General features: G+C 38.7%; 1 protein-coding gene across 2 annotated transcripts in view; it reads left to right on the forward strand.

Moving 5' to 3' along the window:
• Positions 1-18,881, forward strand: part of PTPN2 (protein tyrosine phosphatase, non-receptor type 2) — a 30,366-nt gene extending 11,485 nt beyond the window's left edge. The window contains exons 4-10 of one of the 2 annotated variants that reach the window (XM_027885344.1): positions 395-493; positions 1,610-1,747; positions 7,560-7,769; positions 9,171-9,329; positions 12,147-12,337; positions 13,884-13,985; positions 18,519-18,881. In XM_027885344.1, the coding sequence (XP_027741145.1) occupies positions 395-493; positions 1,610-1,747; positions 7,560-7,769; positions 9,171-9,329; positions 12,147-12,337; positions 13,884-13,985; positions 18,519-18,540 (921 nt within the window). In that variant the 3' untranslated portion in view covers positions 18,541-18,881. Of the gene's footprint in view, positions 1-394; positions 494-1,609; positions 1,748-7,559; positions 7,770-9,170; positions 9,330-12,146; positions 12,338-13,883 lie in introns of both variants that reach the window. The other variant, XM_027885345.1, reaches the window with a different exon arrangement.
• The last annotated feature ends 2,720 nt before the right edge of the window (positions 18,882-21,601 follow it).

Consider the following 21,601-nt stretch of genomic DNA (forward strand, 5'->3'; position numbering starts at 1 on the left):
CAAATATTTCTTGCTCTTTGGTTCTTTTGGAAATAGGTTGCAACAATACTTTAACCCCTTAATTAGTCTTGTACCTTCTGAGCAGTAGTTTTAATTCTGACAGCACAATAGTATTGATGCTCAACCCAAATATAATAATAATAATAATAATAATAATAATAATAATAATAATAATAATAATAATAATAATAATAATAATAATAAAAAACCCACAACCATTTCAAGTCCTGTAGTGGTCTGTGCAATGTGGTTACTTTCTTGCCTTCCACTTCTATAATTCTATTAATAATTTGATTAAACTTTTCAGAGGAAAACGTTTTTCTCTTTCCCACAATGAACTACTAACTATTGGTTTGCCTATGTGTTCTCATGCCCATTTTTCTTTACTGCACAGGGTCCTCTACCTAATACCTGTTGTCATTTTTGGCTGATGGTCTGGCAGCAGCAAACCAAAGCGGTTGTCATGCTGAACAGAATTGTCGAAAAAGAATCGGTAAGTGACATTAGGCCTAAAGTTGTAAAGCCATATAATTTTAGTAGAGTTGAGCAGTGTTTAATTGTTCCATTAAAAGAACTAACATACTTTCTCACCAGTGTACAGCATAATGTGTATTGAATGTAACATTAAAGTGATGGAGCTAAGACCTAAAATTCATTTGGTGAAAATAGCATCCATTTGGTGAAAATACATCCAGAAGGGTGAACGTAACATTCTGAGAAGGGAGGATATGCAGATAGAAATAGTGTGGAGTAGAGGCAGTGTAAGGTGCTCTTGGAACAAAATGGAAGGTGGGAAAACAAGTTTGAATTAAAGTATCTTTAGATTGATTTCTCTAAAGAGTAGTATAATTTTTATATAGGGATGTTAGCTGTAACAGTGAAGACAAACTGCTGCCCGAGAACTGGTGAACAGTTGGTATACATGCAGAATACAAAAATTTTCTGCTGTCTTGTGGATTTTAGTTGTAAGTACATGTCATTTGAGCTTATGTCTTTTCTTCAGAGTAGACTAGTTAGTGAAAAAGATTTGAATGGTTTTTTAAAAAGTCACTTATTTTCTCGTGCAAAAATTACCTACAGAAAGTTTGAGTGCAGAGCAAGAGGAATAAAAGACGGTGGGTTTGCATTGCTTTGTTCGCTTATCCTCTTGTTTCACCAGAACCTTCCAGTATACAAGAAGCCTGGGGAAAACTGGATGTGATAGAAGAGTTTTGTAAATGTGCAGGTGTGCATGTCAGAAATGAGAGGAGGAAGTGCTGAAAGACCTGAGCAGAGGTCTCAGTTCCCTGTAGAGAACTAGAGGGGGGGAGAGGGAGAAGCGTTAAGATGTATCTCAAAACATGTTAGCCCTGCAGTGAAAGAAAGCATAAACAGATAAAGCTGAAATGCATAATAGCCATTGAAGCAGTTGTAGTAACTTGGCTGTAAACATTATGGATTACAGACTTTGAGAGTTCTCAAACTGGGAGCAGGTACTTGAGTCTACTGTGTTGAATAATGAGCTCTCAAAATCTGCACACGCAAAGCCCAAAATACTGGGATATTTAACCACATTTTTATTTTTTTCCCCTTCTTTTTCTTTCTTCCTTAAAAAAAAAAAATCAAATAGGTGAAGTGTGCACAATACTGGCCAACAAAAGAAGAAGAAGTTATGACATTCAGTGAAACAGGTTTCCGTGTGAGGCTAGTATCTGAAGACGTCAAATCCTATTACACAGTACATCTACTGCAATTAGAAAATATCAACGTAAGCTTTTCTCCATCTGTACAGCTCCTATTTGCGGGCTTAAATGTATCGTGAGAACCGTTTAGCGTGTTGTCACTCCAGGTTTGATTGAGCTTTTACGCTGGGAATTTTAATGCACTTGGCTTCTGGGAATGTTAAAGATATTTGTGGAATATAAGCAAGGTAGACCTCAATTTATCTTTAAAAAGATAACATTTTCAGCATTTTTATACTTATATTTTCCATATGGCAGCACCTTAGCATGCTGAATTGGGGTTGATGGTAGTGGTGATTCTAAGAGGAGCTGTAAGAATTAACCTAAAGGGAAGAACACAGGAGTTGAAAATTCTGGTTTCCTTTGATTATCAGAAATCCAACTTAATAATGACTGTTTTTTTAGTGGAACTTGAATTTTTCATGTAATTCAATCCAGCTGTTTTAAGTTTTTTTGGGGGAGGGGTGATTACAAACTGTAGATAGGTAACTTTATCTCCTCTTGCTTACCTCCCCTTTTGCTCCACAGGACCAACCATCCTTTTCTCTTAAAAAATTAGGCACTTTGACAATTTAACCAAGTTAAGCTCAAAAAAATTGTTCCTGGCCTGAGCTTGGGTTGGAATTTGCTGCTTCTGTTTCAGAGTGGAAGACAGGATTGAAGAGCTTGTCTGTTTGTTCCAGCTATGTCTTGTAAGATATTCTCTCTCCCTATAAATCTTGCCTTATATTAATTGAAAGTGCTACTATGGCAAGTTTTATTCAAGATTGTCTTGTCGGACAATTTGAGAAAGAAAGCTTGGAGATGTTCTTTTGCGTGTTGTTTTATACAACTAAATATTGATACATTTGTTCCAAAATATTTGAATTTATGGTAACTCTTGATGGTATTTTGGGATATTTGTTCATTCAAAAGCTCCTTCATGAGATCAACATGATAAAACTTGGCATGTTGTTCCTTCGTCTCTTCCATGTAAGAAGAACTTTTTGAAATACTGTCCTGCTGACCTGAATAATTTCAGTTTAGTTGTTTGTTCATTGACAGCAAAAGCAAAGAAGAGAGGAGTAGTGTGTGCACGCTAGTGCCTGAGAAAGAATAACTCTCCTTTTTGTAAAGCTAGTTTTGGAACTTGCATTTTGGAAATGCAAGTTTTCCTAACTACCAGAAAGGCTTTTTTTGTGGAATTATTTGGCTGATGTTGGCCCCTACTCGCAAACTTCCTATTTTCAAAGGATGCAATTTTCATCACGTGTGTATGTTTGAACGTAATATTAATTGGAAAATGCAGAAATCCCTTGAAGAACAGCACAACATATACTATATTAGACTTTTGAGTTGGAGCTACTGATCACTTAAATTTCTGGGTTTGTTTTGGACCAGCAGTGCCTGTCAGCACTCTGCAGAGTTTCTTGTATGTCATGTAAATCAGTTTCACAAATACCTAGGAAACTTTCTGTATTGCATTTTTATTTTAATGCGCTGGCACTCTTGTAAGGCTCCACACATTACTCCATAGAATAATTTTTATGTAAAACACTAAAAGAAATAAAACATACTTGGTTATTCAAACAAAAAAGCTGCATAGTTTCTAGGCTAACACCATGAATGTTAAATGCAGGCTTTTGTAAGAATTTTATAATTATACCATAAGCCTTGTGGGAACTGAGTATTCACAGTAACTTGAAATGTGAGCTTAACTGTGTTTATGCAAGTTATTCTGGAGGGGCCTTTGGTGGAGGCAGAGTGTAAGACATTTAGCCACTCGATGCCTGGAATATAAGATGACTCATGGACAAAATATATTCTGAATGCCAAGAATACTTAAATTTTAGCATTTCCTTGAAAACAGAACCAAAATTGTCTTTATAATATAATAATTCTGAGCTGAGTATATTTGTCTTACTGCAGCAAACCTCTTTTAAGACATAAGCAAAATATATATGTATGAAGTGTAAAGTGCTTGTTTAATGTTGTTACCAATGAAACAACCACTGAATATTTGGTTGTTTTGTTGTTGGTTATGTTAAAGAGCACTTAGAAGTACAGGTGAGGTTGGGAGGGTGTTCTTTTTTTAAGATTAGAGCAAAGCATTTGGGTGTTTGATTCATTTATATCTGTTCTAGGCTAACATTTGTTTTTACTATTGGGGCTGGCAGAGTCCAGTAAAGCTTTGGAGAGAAAATGTTGTTTAATGGTATCTTTCCAAAAGTTTCGAAAATATTTCTAATGTTCTTTTTCTTGCTGGTGATTATTGTGGAGTTTCCTTATTTTTTGCCTGACCCAGTCTGCATTTAAGAATACAGGCGTTTGAAGCTGCCTTTCCATCTTGGTTCATTGTGTGTCCTCCATGGTTTTGTTGGTGTCAATTGTCAGCCCTTCTGCAAGTTGAGTGCTATCTTCTGCTGTAGTAGTTCGGATTCAGAGCTCACCCTGAGCAAAGACTTATTGTGAAGGCTTCCACAAACCTGTGCTTCTGTTGGAAAATAAGGGTAGAAGGAATAAACTGTGCTCTTGCTAAAATTTTGTAATCATTTATGTGTGAAGCTGTTGCATGTCTGTGATTTGAAGCAAAGTGTCCCAGCATATTAGAGAAGTGATAGGAGAGCCTTTTGTTAAATTTATAAAATAACCTTCTATTGGATAGTGTTGCTAAGTTTTGTGAAGGTATTATGGGGAGATTCTTAAGTTAGCTGTCAATATCTAACAAAGACTCCACCTTGTGTTGTTGTTTTTATGTTCTGTATTGCTACTTTTTCTTTTTTTTTTTTTTGGTCACAACTGTAAGTATTGATGTTTAGAGAAAGAAAACTTCTTTGTTTTCTGTTACTTCAGGTGTGGGAACCCAGATACTCTGAGAAAGTTACAGTGTGATACATGATGAGTGCTTATAAGCAAACCCTACCGCACTGGTACTGGGGAATTCAGGCAAGCCATGGGAGGGCAAATGGCCCTTAGAACTTCAGGGAAACAGGGATTGCTTGGGTCAGGAAATGAAGCAACATAACTTGAAATTGCTGAAGGAACCTTAATGACGGTAGCTCTGACTGGGTTCCTAAACTATGAATACAGCAGCTGAACTTGGAGCTTGTGCTTGTGATCGTCCTTTGACTGTGCTGTGGGTGTTTCCAGCAGTCAGTGGAGAACTGTGCAGCATAGTGGTAACTTTCTGAGTTTGTCAGTTGTAGCTGTGTTGGTTATTAATGGAAAGCTCATCCCAGTAGTTCCTAAAAATTTTACTGGAATGGTTTGAGTAATTTTTTTAAAAAATTGCTGGCTTTTTTTTTTGGTAGCTAGACTTAGGGAATAAATCTTGGGAGATTGTGTTGTGGTTACCATAAAACAAGCTTCTTTTCAGTTACGATGCAGAAATGTGTTCCTTGTGTATAACATATAAAATTTTATATTAGTGCCTGAATCTCGAAGTCCAGGGTTTTTTAATTTAAAAGACTAGCTGATTTCCTGGTAAGACTTCAAATTAGGTTAGCTGTTCTTTAAATTTGAATTTTTGTCTGTCAACAGTTGTGAATCTTTAGCAAGACAAACCTCTTCTCGTTAACAGTCCCACATCACTTCACGTAAGTGATAGCTATGGTGCATGGCTCAGTGACTGGGAGTTCTTCAAGAAAGGGTGGTACAGATACCCACACAAAGGCAGTGTTTCAGCTGTACGGCTTGACTGCCAAGCACCACTTGAAAGAGCCATTCTGTTTAAGTGAGAAATGTGGGAGGTTTGAAATATTCAAATGGGATTTGGCTGTAGGGTTAGAGACTGCAAGTTCAAAGACGACCAGCTGGTTCCGGTGCACTGCAATGGGACTCTTGTAGAAAGATGAAGAGACTAGGTATTTTTAAAAGAAGCTGAAGGGATGGAAAATCATGGGATGAATAAAGCCTTCGTGCAAGAAAGAAAAAAAAAAGTAATTCTGTGGGTAAGAGCTGAGTGACATGTGCAACAGCACTGTTTAATCTCTCTTTTAGAAATACCTATTTCAGATTAGTGTATAAGCAGGGTGACACTTGGCCATGTGCTTGAAGCAGTACCTTTTGTTTTTTTTTTAAAGAAGAGGATGCTAACGCTTGTTAGAGGATGAGACTGGGGGGCAAAACACCCCCACACGGACAAACCCCACATACCAAATGACAAAAAAAAAAAAAAAGGCATTTTTGCCTTCTTGAGGCGTAAGGGAGGCTTTAATCTGCAATGCTGTCTAACAGTCTTAAGGGGATGGAGTATCAGTTGCCACATACAGACCATCTAGATTCACAAGGAACAACTTTAACCTTTGCTTTACTTAGTATGTGCATTTAGCTCACCTCTCCAATTTTCTTCTTTATTTTGTTTCTGAAGTGATGAATTATTTTTCTTAGGAATAGAGGAAAATTGCTTGAGTGTTATTTTCAGATTTCTTATAAAAAATTTATCTCCATGTTTTTTAAACAAAGGGGTCATTTCCTTTGATTTGTGAGTTAACTTGCCACTTAAAAAATTAGACACAGAAGAGCAGCTGGAAGATCTCAGTTGAAAATGCAAACTCTTGTTTTAATGCTTCGCTTCAGACAAAGTAAAGTCCCAGGGTATTTACACAATTTAGGCCTTCGTAGTCTTTTTTCCATATGAAATCTTAACATGAACTCATTTTCCCAATATCATAGATCACACTCTGTTGTCTTTGTAGCTCTTATCCAAAAGACAAAGTATTTCTGGAAGATAACTGTGCATTTGAGAGTGACTGGAGTTGTGTTAATATTCACTGTTTTCTGTGAAAATATTGGCAGTTTTGCAGTATCAGGCATTGACGGCAAAAGACAAAATGGGAGAGTATTTTTGTTACTGTGGTAACCACGAACTGGATTATTTCAGTTTCACAAAGGAGTTTCGTAAGCTGTCTCTGGTAAGAAGTTGAAACGGACTGAGCAGATGAAGAACAGTAGAGTTTATTTTAATTTTATGGCTGTATTTTACTGTTCCTGAAGAAGGAAAAATAACTTTTCTGGAATACATTAATATTTTAAATCTTCCTGTGTTCAAACTCTGTCAAGGTTTAGGTAGGTTTGAGTCCGTGTGGAAAATTGGACGTAATGGAGAGAAGGTAAAAATAACATTTCGAAAATTCATGAGCTAAAATCAGTGATCAGTTTGTCTCAGAATCACCATGGCAAGGAGTAGCATTTAACAGCAGGTCTGAAGTGAGTTCCATATAAATATAATCCAGATTTTATATACATATTCTTGCTGTCATTTCAATACTTGCAGTTCATGTTAGGAGAGGAACTGTATGATTTTGCAATCCTCCTTTTTTACTTCAAAAGTCCTGTAGAAGTCTTGCTACTCATCCTGCTGAGTGCGTTCTTACAGGCCTTTTCCATAACGCTTCCTGCTCCTGTCAGTAATGTGGTTAGTACAAAGGAGATGTGATACCACTTGGCATTAAAACTTGCTCTGGGCAAGCGTGGAGAGTGTATACAATGCTGATGTGGCCTTTTTCCAGTAGTATTAATTCTAGCAGTCTAATAACTGCTGTCAGCCTTTAAACTGCACTAATGGTAGAAAAGGAGGGAAATTTGGGAGTAAGTAGTAAAGCAACCCAAATACATGGGGAGTTTTGAGAAGAAGAAAAAGTTGCGTATGGTAATAATTGGAAAGGAGGAAACGACCAACTCGGATGAAAAACTGCTTCAGCTTGCACTGTTGGTTGTCATCCAACTTGAAGGGGTGGTTTATCTAAATGGGAGTTTGAAAATAGAAAACAGCTACTGATTTAGATTAGGGAAATATGTGCTAACTGAACAAAAGAGGAGTACTTCTAAGTTGTATTTTTTATTTGTTTTCACCTCTAGAGTGGTGAGTCCAGGATGATCTCTCATTTTCATTATACCACGTGGCCAGACTTCGGAGTTCCTGAATCCCCAGCTTCATTCCTGAACTTCCTGTTTAAAGTGAGAGAGTCTGGTTCACTGAGTCCCGAACACGGGCCTGCAGTAGTGCACTGCAGTGCAGGGATAGGACGTTCTGGCACATTTTCCTTAGTAGACACTTGTCTGGTTCTGGTAAGTGTTTGCTTATTTGCTGTCACCTCTTCCCTTCTCCGGACACCCTGCCTCCCTTCCCAATGTGGGCTTTTTGGTCAGAAGGCTTTAAAAGCATTGAAGTTAATGACATGCCAGTGGAAACTGTAATTAAGACGTCGTGCTTTCTTTTTCTCCCCATGTATTGATGATTTAAAAACGCAGTTCTTGAAATGCATTTACAAATCCGTCTTCAAGTACATTACATATTTTCAAAGCTTCTTGGAAAGTGAATAGTAAACATTCTTTTCCTTCTGTGTAAGATATGCTTAGAAAAGGTTGAGGATGGGTTGGTTATTTTAATATAAGTTTTAAGTTAAGCTTGTGAATATATATTGGAGATAACTGAATCTGTAAGTCTCACAGGCCCCTTTTGTTAAGAGTGTAGAGAATTGTTATTGGAACTATCGTGAGAATTTGGGCATGTCCCTGGATCTCCTGCAGTGTGTAGTGAAGGGTGGTGTGGGACTTCCCTTCCTGTGCAGCCCTCTGGGGGATGGGGCTTGGTAGCCAACTGCAGTGTCGCATGGATGTATAGATTTTGTTTGCTCAGTGAGCTGCATCATCAAAATTGCTCATGACATAAGTGAACTTTAAATGTTAAATAATATAATAATATTTAAAATTGCTTTAAAATTTCGTTGGATTTTGAAGTCCAGGCACAGACTTTTTATTTGTCTGTGCTTGGTAATAGTGAAAAGGACAACACAGGGTTAGTTAGGTGAAATAGGATTTCATTTAAATTACAAAAGACTTGTCTCCTGGTTTGGTTAGATCCTCTCAATTTATTTTTTGGGGTTTTTTTCTTATTTTTTTAATGCATTTTGAAGGACGGGTATATTTTGATGCAAATATGCTTTGATATTAGATGATTTAAACTAAGCATTGAAAGAAGTGCAGACACATGTTTAAAAACATGCCATGAATGTAATGTAGAGAGAAGTGTGTGCATTGTTCGGATTAGGGATTCTGCTTTGAATAAGGAAACTTCTGCCACATTCAGTCAGTCTAAATTGCTGTTCCATTCAGGAGCAGCAGGAAATACTATTTTATGGTTCTGATTCTTATAGTCTTATTTCAGAGTTCCATTACATGCCTGAATAAAACCAAGCATACCCAAAATTTCTTAATTTTAAAACTTGATATTAGGGTACTAATTTATTTGGTTTATACAAGATCATTGATTTGTTCATAGTAAGTTTTCATTAGATGGTTTGCATTTTTTCTGTAAAAAAAAACTAGAAATCATTTGATTGGGTAATTTCCTATATAATCAATATAAGCATAATATGAAGAAATTAATTTTTAAATTGAATTTTATGACTTTTACTTGTAATTATTTTTTATATACCATTGATACTTTCAATGTAACTTTCTTTACAGATGGAAAAAAAGGACCCATATTCTGTAGATATTAAGAAGGTATTACTGGATATGAGAAAATATCGAATGGGACTTATTCAGACTCCTGATCAACTAAGATTTTCATATATGGCTGTAATAGAAGGAGCAAAATTTATAATGGGGGATTCAACTATACAGGTAAACGTTTAGCTCTATGTATTGAAACAGCAGACTGCAACAGTAGTAAAAAATGAGCTCCAAATTATTTTAAGACATGTAACTTTGTGGAATTTAAATAATTAGCCTTTTTCAATAGATGCCTAGGAGGTATCAGAGGGTATCTGTTCAGTGCCTTCTGTGAACTAAACTTCTAATCCTATTATATGTCCCCTTTTCGATAAAATATAAAAATAATTGGTCCGTGTAAATGTTTAGAAAAAGAAGGTTCAATCTGTATCTTCAATACTAAAAAGCAAAAGCACTGACCAGTACTACTTTGAAGATAGCAAAGGTCTTTTTTAGAATTTCTTGATCTTTGCTATGTATTTTCCCAACAGAAAAGTTGCCTGATGCCACAGATAATGTTTATTACTGACACGTGTTTTTTCATGTCCCTCAGAATCTACATTTAGTAGAATCTAGCCAAATATAATGAGTTTTGGGGCAAAAAGATTACTAGTCTCACTGTTTCATCAGAGTGGCTTGCAGGGATAACAGTAGCTACAGCTGTGTTAAGTGGCGGGGGCTGGGTGGGAGGGAAGACTGGGAGGAGAGGCTTCAAAGCTGACTTAATTCTGCTTTCTTATTTTGTTGATTTCTTAAAATCACAAGTAGAGCAGATAAGCTAAAACACATTCTCTCTCCTCTGTGGTTCTGGTAGTAGTTTGATTCTTCTCTTTAACAAATGTTCTTTGACTTGTGAGAAATAATTTTGCCCAACTGCTGATCAGCACCTGGAACAGTGTGCTGCTGGTCTTGACACCTGTGCCATATGCTCAGAAGACTTCATGATTCATCCTAGTAGTATTCTTCTGCTTTGTTTCTTACAAAGCCACGCTCCACACTGTGAGCAGCTTGGGTTCCCCCACTTACCTGTCTAGATCACAGGATTTCTCATCTCTGGATACAAGGGAGCAGTCAGGTTCAGGTGTGTTATTTCTTCATAGTGAGAGAATGCCTGAGAAGGCACACTTCTCGTTTGGGCTCCTTTTCTTGTTATGATTGTTCAGATGATCTTTCTTAAACCAGTGTTTCCTGCATTGCAGGCATTTGTCCTAGTGTTTTCTCTTTGGGCCTCAGGGTCATGTGCAGAAAATCAATTGGCAGTATTTAAAAGGAGTGTTTCTCCTTTCAAGGTCAGATAGGCTTTTTTTTTACCCCTGAATGGAACAGTTGTACTCTCCAGAGCATGAGAGGTATTCAGTTCTCTCTGCTAATGATGGGGAGGGCATGAAGTTATTGACTGCTTGTCTATTATAACATCAGCCAAATGTTCATCTCTGACACAGCCATGGGTTTTGGAAGTCGGTATGGAAACACAACCTTAACTTGCTGCCAGCTAGTGGCTGCAACTGCAACATGCATGCAGTCTGTCTGCTTAAGGTTGTGCATTATTTAATTGGTCCTGCCATTCATGCAGTCTTGTCATACACGTTTAAACTTGGAATTACCAGCCATTTCAGCAATTGTTATTACATGTTTAGAATAGAGTTCTTGGTGAGAAATTTCTTTCTGTATGACAAGAGCAGTGAAGTTGTCTCTGATTTCAGTTCTTCCTGTGTGGCTTTATCACTCCAGGTGTAATCAGTATTTGTCTTAGCCACCAAGTCTGTTGTGGACACAAACATCTTCCAAAGGGCCTTTTTCTATGACAGTAAGAGGGAGCTGCTAAGTGGATTTCTAGTTGTCAATGGCTGCTTCTTTTTTATTTGTTAGTTTTTTTGAGACAAAACAAAGAAAACCTCTGAGAATGAAGAATTTTTTGGGTCAAGACTAGTCCCTCTGTGAATTTCAGATCTATACTGAAAACTTCTTTGCAATGGAGGAGTCAGTTCATTGTTAAAACTCATTCTGCCAGCAGTCTGTTTATAAGTGGCTGGCTTTTCTATATCACTCTCTGAGTCTGATATTTAGTTTGGACCATCAGTCTTGAATTCATGCTGCAGATAGAAATCTATCGCTTAGATTTGAGAAGAGTCAATTTTCAGTTCATCCTCCCTTTTAAAACTGATTTTTTTTTTCTACAAGGTATTCTATGTCTTTATAGGCACTGAATGATTTGTGTGAGAAAAGAAATTATGGATTTTTAGGGACAATTCTTTTCCTTCCTGTGAATTTCTAGAGGTTTTTTCTGCATGAAGTTTTATTGCATCAAGTCCTTCAGACTATTCATCATTAGGACAGTTAGCTATTAGGGCAGAGATCTAACAAACCAGGTTTGCTTCCAATTTTTTTTTTCCATCTTGTTTTGAATTACTTCTCAGAACAAGGTGAATAACTGTTCTATGATGCAGCAGATCTCTGGGCTAGTGGGACACTAGGTGAAATAGTAGTCTGTGACTGGCATAAATAAATCTAGTGAAATTTTCCCAGTTCTCTCTTTTTAGGCAGTTCTTGCATACAAGGCCCTGTTGTATTTTGAAGCTGTGAAAGGTAACAGCACAGTGTAGGCCTGTAGTGAGTAGAGGGAGATGGAAAGTGTTGGACGGTGCCGGATGATACAAGACAGGTTGCTTCCTAATTGTGGAGCTACTGTGGACAATACAAACCCTAGAGTTAGTGGCCTTATGCCACCTTAGTAGCATCATTCTGGAGAAATAGAAAAAAAGGATCATTGATCGTTGTTGGAGAAACTGCATCTTCCCCTAACTTTATTTCTTTATCTACCAATTTTTTTTTCTTGATCTGGTAGTTCCTTTAAATCTACTTTCGTGACTGTTCTTTTTGAAGACATCTTGAGCAAGAGGTGTCTTTAGTGTTAGGGGAATGTTTGAAATATGTTCTCCTTGTTTGCAGAAACGGTGGAAGGAGCTCTCTAAGGAGGACCAAGCGCCACATTCCGAGCAGTCTCCTCCACACCCAACTAAAATAACCACAGAGAAGTACAATGGGAACAGCATAGGCCTGGAGAACAAAGATCAGATGGAGAAAGTAAACACTGACCTGTCCACTAAAGTTCAAGATATCACAGATGGGAACATTGAAAGGTAGGCAAGATGAAGAAAACGTTTAGAAGGAGATACACTCTCTCAAAAGGCCTATTTCTTATTATAAGAAAACTTCAAGATCTTTCTTCAGTAGAGAGGAAGGAGAGGTGGTATTTGACTGTCTTATTTAATTATTTAAAAAATGCAACCTCAATTATTCCTTGTGATAGAGTTTTACTGTTGCAAGGTCAAGAGAAGAAAATGTCTCTGATTGATGCAGCTAAACTTCATGCTTGAAAGCGTTTTCTTGCAGACTGTCAGTGAACTCCATTGTGTAGTGTGAATTAGGTCCTAAAATGGCCAAAAATAATTTGATACTGATTTTTAAATACAATGCTAACTTCTGTTTTCAAAAATCCATGGTACCTCATAAACACAAAGGCTTTATCACCTACCACTTCCTGTATAGTGGTTGAAATTGTATCTTTGGAGCCACAAGTTCATGTTAAATCTACCACTGTGAATGGTTTTCTGTGGTTTAGCTGTGTCAGGTGAATTTGTCTTTATCCTTCAAGTGTCTCTGCCTCGCAAGACTAATACCTCAGCTGGGAGGCACTGTGTCACTGGGGCCTGCCCACATGGGGGTCACCAAATGTTGATCCTAAACCAGAGATCCAGAAACCAGTCAGGGCTGTGCTGAGCTGAGCCATGTGGTGCATGGCAGGAGGCCGTGTCTGTCCCAGAGGGCGGCAGCCTGAGACAAAACACAGCAGTGCAGTGTGGATAGGCCAGAATTCTGAAGTAGCTTCTGGCTCACTAAATGCCCTGGTGGGTTTGCCTTTCCATGTCTTCATGAGTGCTTTTGAGAGAGAATGACAGCAATTCTGTGGATATTTGAAGGAACTTCTCGCAGGCGGGGCGTGGCTGTGAGTGTGGTGGTTGTGCACTAGGACTTGAAGCATCAAAGGGGGTTTTTGTGTCATAGTCATGGATGTCTTACAGATTGTGAGAGTGCTTTTGGAGACAAGACTTAGAAGGTGGCCCTAACAGTGTAACAACACACAGAACTGGGTTTTCAGCTTGTGTCCTTTATCAAATCTAGTTCACAGCCTGAGATGAGTTATTATTAAACCTGCATGCAGGTGTGGGTAGGTTTGGATCATTGAGGCTGGTGTGAACTCTGTAGTGGAGGGACCCACGTACATACTGTGAATGTTTGCACGTAGTATGTGACATTGCATACAAAACCAGCCTCCATTAAAACATCTCTGCCACCAAATGGGACACAGACAGGGGTGAAAGTCTAAGCTCAGATAATGTAGCTGATTCCATCTGTTCTTTGTTGAACAACATAGGTCAGGTGCTGTGTACATCTTTACATCTGTCATTTACTTACTTCATGGGGCTTCACTGATCTGAAACTCTCCACATCAAGGTGGTTAAAACATAATAAAAGATTGCTTGACTTGAATTATATATACTGCTAATTTATGGTAATGGTGGGTTAACTATAGGGAGTGTGTTAGAAAGAGATTTGCTTTAATATTGTCATAGCTTCTTTTCCTGGTCTACAGTGTAAGATTTACTTTTTTTTTTTCTCTTCCAGTTCTGTCCGAAAACGACTGCGGGAGGATAGAAAAGCAAACACAGCACAGAAGCTGCAGCAGATGAAGCAGAAGCTAAATGAGACTGAAAGAAAAAGAAAAAGGTGGTTATATTGGAAACCTATTCTCACTAAGATTGGGTTTGGTACACTGATTTTAGTTGGTGCTTATTCTTTCTGGAAAATGTATTTTCAAGAACATTCCTTGTAAGTAAACAGTAAGCGTGACTGCTCCAACAGCTAATTTTGCTGCAAGTTAATGACTAGGGGTGTGACTTTAGGCAGTAAATTCCTTACTCCTGGAATGGGTACAGACTGTTACATACAATAGAGAAGTGATGTAAACTTGATCCCATGTTGACATCTCAGGACTTTCCACTGCAGGTACTGACAAAATGAACCGCTGCCCCCCAACAGAGCTGATGGTTTTTGTTTATATGAGCAGGTACAAACTTGCTGCAACTGTTTATACACTTTTTAAAATGGTATTCTACGAGATCTTAAACAAAGCTGAACCATGGAGGTTTAGCTACTGAAGGCTGTCTGGATTTAAATTTACATGCCTGACATAAGCAATAAACAATGTTGTATCATTTACATTATTAATGCAAAGAAGTTATCCTTAAATATGTGTAATGTACTAGTGACATGAACTTAAACATTTTATATTCTTACAACCTAGGATAAATATATTTTATAATTGCATATTTAATCTTTTTGTAGTTCACTGTACTTTTAAAAGCTCAGTTTGTACAAATTTCTGACCAAAAGAATTTCATTTTGAAACTAAATGTAATTATAATTTGTGCATGCAAAGAACAGTGCAACCATTCCCCGTATTTTGTCTCTTCAGTTTGAAATGAGCAGCTAGGGGTCTGATGAAGCACTTGCCAATTTCTACTCTGTTAATTTGCATTCCTTATTTATTTTTTGTAGTTTTCACTATTTAAGTAAGGCATAGAAATTTTTTTTAAGACTTTTGACAACTTAGTCCCCTTAGTTAATGTATTCAGACTTCAGCTACTGTTTGAAAGCCAACATTTCAAGTTCTGACATTCCATTAAATGTGAGACATAATGCTTCGTGTGTCTATAGATTTTAATTGCTAGAAAGAATAAAATTCGTTCATCAGTGATAGGTGTAAAAAAGCACATCAAAGGAAACTATAGTTGGACTTGCAAGGGTGGCTTTAGTAGGAAAGAAATGTTGGTAGTGTTCTGCCATACCCAGTTTGTTTGCCTGTACGAGCCACTTGGGTGGCTTCACAAAGTCTAGAACTGCTTTTCAGTTTCTCCAGCACTGTATTAGAGACATGGTGGTAAAACACTTGATGACTAATATTTTGGGAATACATGTGCTACAGCCCCTTTAAAATTATCGAGCACTCCCTTTCCGTTCCTTGGGTGATAACACTTCCTAAATACTAATTCAGCACAAATCGCTTTCTGCCCTTTAAATTATCTTCCAATCCAGATGGTATGTGGCTGTATGTAGCTTTTTGTTCCAGTTGAGACCTAATAATTTGTAGAATTGGATTGTACTTTGATATATGGATTTTATTTATTCAAGCATTGCCTTGTTGGGTGACTTCAGAGAAGTTATGTTTTCTCCTTCTGTTTTCTAAGCTTGGTTGCTTTCTGTTGGGTGTGAGGTTTTGGGAGTTTTCTTCCCCCCCCCCTCCCATTTTGTTAATTGCTTCCTGGATTTATTGCTGAAAAATACCAAAAGAGCTGGATGGTTACTTTGTTCCTTATTCAAAGGAATTAACTTGAAAGTTTTCCAGAACATCCAAGCTTTTTAGTAACATAGGAGGCACAGGGCCCAGTTACTTTGACATTTACTACACAAAGCTAAGTACAGTTTACTCTTTGAAATTCTCATTTCGCAATAGCTAATACTGTTTTGGACCACACTGTTTATATAGTAAACAAATGCTAAAGGGTCCAGATCAGGAAAACAAGTGCAGTTTCATGCAGTTCTCAATTCGGGAAATTGTGCGTCAGCAGAACAAGACAATTTGTTCCGTGGCATTGCTGACCAAACGTGCAGCCCTAACAGCAAAATGACTTGCTGACTGCTTTGACACAGTGTAGGCAGGCAGCTCACATATTTCAAGATGTTTCACCGTTTTTATAACTTTTAGCCAACAAGACTGTCAGAAGATTTTTTTTTTGTTCTTTAAATTGAGAAGACAGGTTTTTCAGTATCAGCTGTAACTGTTAGTAGGTGTAAATGTATGTGCCTTATAAAGATATTTTGGTTATGGAAAAATACATGGAATGTAATTAAATGCTTTTGTAACAGAAATATTCCAAATTTTATTCTAAATACTTAAAAGCAGCTAAGGAAAAAGTGCAGGCGAAACCTTCACTGATACCACACTGTCACTGATTTCCCTTCTCTTGGCATGAGAAGGATTTCCTGGGCCACCAGTATTCTACAGGCACTGAGCTCTGACTGCAACTTGTCAAGTTGTCACTGGAGTTTTTTCCTGATTCCATCTTCCAAATTCTGGCTTTTCAGTTTTGTTGATCCTCAGCAAGCATTCCTCATTTCAGGGTGGAACAGGGCAGGAGGTGGCCATCTTGCATCTCCTCACATTCTCTTACCTTCTTGATGCAATAAAGCAGGACTTGCACATTCAGCAGTTGTTCTGTAAAAGTTTAGTTGGATTCTGTGATTGCAAGTACCTTGGGAGTTTTAACTGTTAATAGTTTAAGGAGGATGAACTGATAAAAGTCCTGGATAAAACTACTTTGAACAGTGAATTGTTCATGGCAGTGTGAAAATAGGAAAGACAAGCAAACAACAGGTCTCTTAGTACATTCCAGGAAATAATTTGGATAAAAGTCTTCCTCCTAGTCCAGCACTAATCCTTAAAATCCAAAATCTGGAAGACACTTGTTCTTGCTGCACACTAAGCCCTTGTGATACTTTGTTATTCTGTGGGATTTAAATTTGCAGCAGTTTTGCACAACTTGGATGTTAAATAGGAACAACTATTGGTCAAAATGAAGAACTGTTGATCCCAGGCACCCCTGTAATAGGAAATGATTAAAGGGTGAAATTAAAGGATGTGCCTTCTGACCCCTCTCCTACCTCTCTCCACCCTGGTTTCTGGCAAGCTGCTGGCTGGTCCTGTGCTACTTCTAAAACATTGTTGGGCTTGGTTCGAAGGGTTACTGTGTTTGGTTTTCCCCTGTATTCTGGAAATGCATCAGTCATAATATTTGATGCATAGTGGGCATCTCTTGAATTTGATAAAACAGTTTGACTCTCAGATGAACACTCATGTACAAATTATGCACGTTTTCATAAAAAAAATACCTAGCAAACATCTGGATCTCCATTGCAAGGAGTTTGCAGAGTTGGAATTAGTTCTTTAGGTTTCCTGTTTATGTTCTTGGTGCAGGGACAGTCCACTTAGAGTGACGGTACATCTGTATTTTCCTTGAAATGTATTAAGTAAAATAATTTAATTCAGTGTGAAATAGCAATTTAAAAAAACCTATGGATTTATTTTATGGAAGTGAGATGTTGCAAGTGAAACTTAGCTTATTCTGTTAAACCTCGAGTAAAATGGTTTACTGACATCAGTTTATATCCCTCTGAAAAGGGAAGAGGCATAAATGTGTATGCATGTATGTGTGACTGGATCATGCAGGCAATTAAAAAGCCTGGCTAGCTTTATGTTTAATGAATGTAAACCAAATTATTTAGTTTGCTGTTTGGCATTATAGTAAAACCTGAGACACTTGAGGACTGCACGAGAAAGTATATTAACGGTGGCAAAAGAGGAAGTCTTCTGCATTGGCCGGGTGGCTTAAACCAGAGGACGGTATTTGCAAAGTTGACGTAACACACAGTAGTCTTCCTGGGCTTTTTTTGTTTGCCCCTGAAGTTTTAAGTCAGTCTTTCATTTTTATGTACGAAAAATAAATGTGTTCAAAATTGCATCTCTGTCTGAGTCTTTATTTAAATTGGAAGGATAAGTACTTGGAAGCCCTTTTTCAGTGTGTCATAGCTGATCGAGGAAAGCTGCTTTACGAATCAGTGTAGCGCTCGCAGAACTCAGACGTGTGTTGCTTGTAGTAGCTTGGGGGTGTGGTGCTGTGAACACCAAGGTGTCTTTGTGTTCCTCGCAGTAGATACTTACCTTGCCTAAGAGCGGACTGTCCAGTGCTGGGATGTCCTCCTCTCTGCAGGAAACCTTTGCCTGTAAACAGTTATTTCCGTGCTGCTGTGCCAGGGCTGGCCTACAAAGCCGTGAGAGGTGGTGTGTTTTGAGATGCAGCCTGCCATAATCCCACTGAGGCCCAAGGAGACTCCTACAGTGCTTGGGGTTAAATGTGTCAGGAAGGGGTTTGCTGGACTGAGACCTGTACTTGAAAATCTCCAGCAAGGATGTGCCGTATACTGTCACATGGAAATACCTTCTGGAAAAGCAGCAGCTTTGCAAGAGTACTTGCTCTGAGGCAGTAGTTGCTCCAGGGAATGCACATGAGAAGCTGTTTGGTATTGACAGCAGGCTGCAAACCTGCTGCTGGTTCTTAACAGTTCTTTTTTTTTGTTGTTATTGTTTTTTTCCCCCCCTACTCTGTACTGAATCGGTGACTTTCTTTTGGTTGTATGTCGCAGGCCGAGACTGACTGACACCTAAGCCTTCGAGACTTGTGAATATTCTGCAGCTATAAACTGCAAATTATTGACATGCAAAGCGAGACATGAGCCCCCTCTTCGGGAACAAAAAGTGAGGTCTGTTAAGTACCAAGAAGACCTCAGTTATCTGTTTACAGCGTAAACTGCACCGAGGGGATGAAGACCACCAGCAGCGAGTGCTACTTTGCAAAACGAAATAATTTGCCATCTTGTGTTTTTTATAATGCCTGTATTAATGTAGAAAGATGTAAAAGAAATAAATTAGGAAATATTTTGTTTTGTACTGCCATTCTTATTGTATTTTTATACTTTTTGGCAGCATTAAATATTTTTTTAAATTGACAATATGCTGTTGTGTGCACGTTATGTTAGGGAGAAACTGTTTAAGAGCCTGTTATGTGCAAAAAGAAGCGTTTTTGCCTTAAGGTTTCCTGATACTTGTCTTAACTGGAAAATGGCAAAATTATTAGAAAGTGCTTAAAAATATTTCCATTAATGCTAAGTATTGTAGTTTGATTTAGGAGGAACTCTTGCACATTTCTTTTGTAATACACCACTAAGGTTATTATTTTATTAATCTGAGCATTTGGTTTGGTAACCCTTCTTATGTTTGCTATAAAATATGCACAAAATGTTCAGAGTGACTTTGTGAAGGGAAAGTGTTTTGTTGGTGATGCTTTAAAGGGAAGACAGGTGTGAAATCTGACCTCTCACGACCCATGGTCCTGTGTAACAGGAGCTCAGGGCCAGGTGCAAAGCGCACCAAGTCAATGGTGTCTGTAATTAAACGGGTTTTGGATTGTGCCATTGCCACGTGTTGTATGTACAGTATTTTCCTTCACGTATCCCACCTTCTGTCAGCATTCTCCCTGACAAAGTCAGGATGGATTGGAAAGGGGTAAAACCGGAGTGCTGCTTAAAGGAGTTCTTCCAACAGGGTCAGCAGAGTTTCTAGCCCTGTACCTTCTGTAACAGAGCTGATCTCAGTTTTGCACTTGTTGATGTTCTCTGACAGTTTCAGATAAACCTTAACTCACAAAAAGCCTATACATCTACTATGACTGTCTAAACTGGCATGTGGTGGGGTTTTATGTGTGATTTGCACTTTGCATATTTTCGTAACAGGTTTTTGTACAAATCATACAATTACTGAAAGTAAATCGTGGAAGACGGGGGAAATCTAGGCCAAGTAAAACAAGTTTTGCTAAAATAAGCAGCACCCTGAAATCTTAGCAGAACTTGATTTTGAGACCCAAGCATGAAAGCATTGTGTTTAACTTGAAGGGGAAGCTGAATCGGGGGAGTACTTAATGAAATTACTTGAGCTAAAGACAGGCTTGACACCATCCTCAAGTAGCCTAAATTGTCAGAGTCTGGCTTGTCCAAATATTTTTGTTTCTTCAGGTGATTAACATTGTCCTGAGCCTGTGTTGGAGGAGAAAACACTGAGACCTGATTCAGCTTTCATTTTCAAGTTGGTGCAGCTGTGAGACCTGGAGTGCTTATAACAAGAGATGAAACTCTGCCAAAACCACTGCAATAAACCCTGTTATTGTTTAATACAGGAACAGAGCCCGTTTATATTGCTTGAAACGTCTTTGGATAAGGCTTGCAGCTGTTCGTGCCTTTTACCTCGGGCTGTGGTTTAGGTTTTCATTATTTTACCCCTCTTGGAGGAGTGCATGAGTACTGGAAACAGGCACGTGCTTCATTATTTTACCTGCTGCTGTCAGACCCATCACATACGCAGGTAGTTTATCTTGTGGGGCAGAGAGGGCTGAATGATGCTAATCAAAATGCTGATTTGCCCTCGGTTTTTAAATGGTTTTCAGCTACTGAGCTGCTGGATTAAATTTGATGTCAGGCCAACTTGATGAATGGGCAAAGGGCATCAAGATACAGTAGTTCCTAAACCAGGGCTTTGTCAGGTTTGATTGAGGGCTGCCTTGTGACAGAAGTCTTGGCTTACTGGCCCAGGAACTTCTGCCCCGTGCATTTGTTTAGTTATTTCTACACGAGCCACAATTCTTGACCACTCTTGGGACAATGTATTTAAACAGGTGAAGGGAGGGGAAAGGCTGCCTTTAGAGAAAATTTTCGGACAAGTGAGCATCTAATTGCAGCCTTTAAAGAAAAGGGGTTAGAACGATCAGACTTGTGGATGGCATTTTTTTTCCAAATGAAAAAGCTGTGATTTACTGGCTGCCAGTTTCTTCTCCATATTCAAGAGCAGTGTTGCAGAGGTGTCTTTATTTATGGTAGTTCTCTTAACAGCAGCACAACCCCACGGCCTTGTTCTGCAGGCAGGCTTTGGTGTGTGCAGAGTGGGCTCGCCTCTCCCGGCGCTCTGGAGGCGAGAGGGGCGCTGGCCGGCCAAGGGCAGCCGCTGTCCGTCCTGCAGCGGCATCTGGTGGCCGCCTGTCTCCTCGTCTCTCCTCATAAACACCGAACTGTCCTATGCCTTTTCCACAGGGAACAGGAAAGCCTGTTTATTCTTTTCTTTTAGAGAATACTCCTAGTACTGAGTGCTCTCCTTTTCCCTCCTCCTCGAGGTTTCATTCGGCTGTGCTTCTTGAGGAGGTACTGAACGTCTGTGGCTCACTTAAGAAAAATACTTTGGAGCAAACAACACCACCTTCATCGCTTCTGTCTGGTCCTTCAGTCCCTCCAGACTTAATCTGCCCCTCTGCTCTATGTACACCCCAAAGTCACTTTTTAAAGGCTACAAGCAATCCTTTAGCCCTTAACAATACTCACCCTGTCTTTTTTCTCCTCCACTCCAAGGAATGGCTCTTAGGGGCACAGATATAAAAGTATGAAAAGATTTATCGCCCTTATCAAGTCTTTCCAGTTGGTCATTCCAGTTAACAACTATTTTAACGTAGATCTGAAGTTCAGAACTAACACACAGGAGTCAGTGTGCAGGACTGGAATGTAGTTAGCTAAATATATACACCCATTAGGCTGGGAATTAGGGATGAGAAGGGAAGAAGAGGGAGAAGAAAAACAGCCTGAGAGTCAGTCTTCACCTGTCCAGCATGGAGCCCACCTTGCACCTCCCT

This window comes from Empidonax traillii, unplaced genomic scaffold (assembly GCF_003031625.1).
Source record: "Empidonax traillii isolate 1590-97213 ecotype Southwest subspecies unplaced genomic scaffold, ASM303162v1 scaffold165:size1224784, whole genome shotgun sequence".
In the NCBI taxonomy this organism is placed as follows: domain Eukaryota; kingdom Metazoa; phylum Chordata; class Aves; order Passeriformes; family Tyrannidae; genus Empidonax; species Empidonax traillii.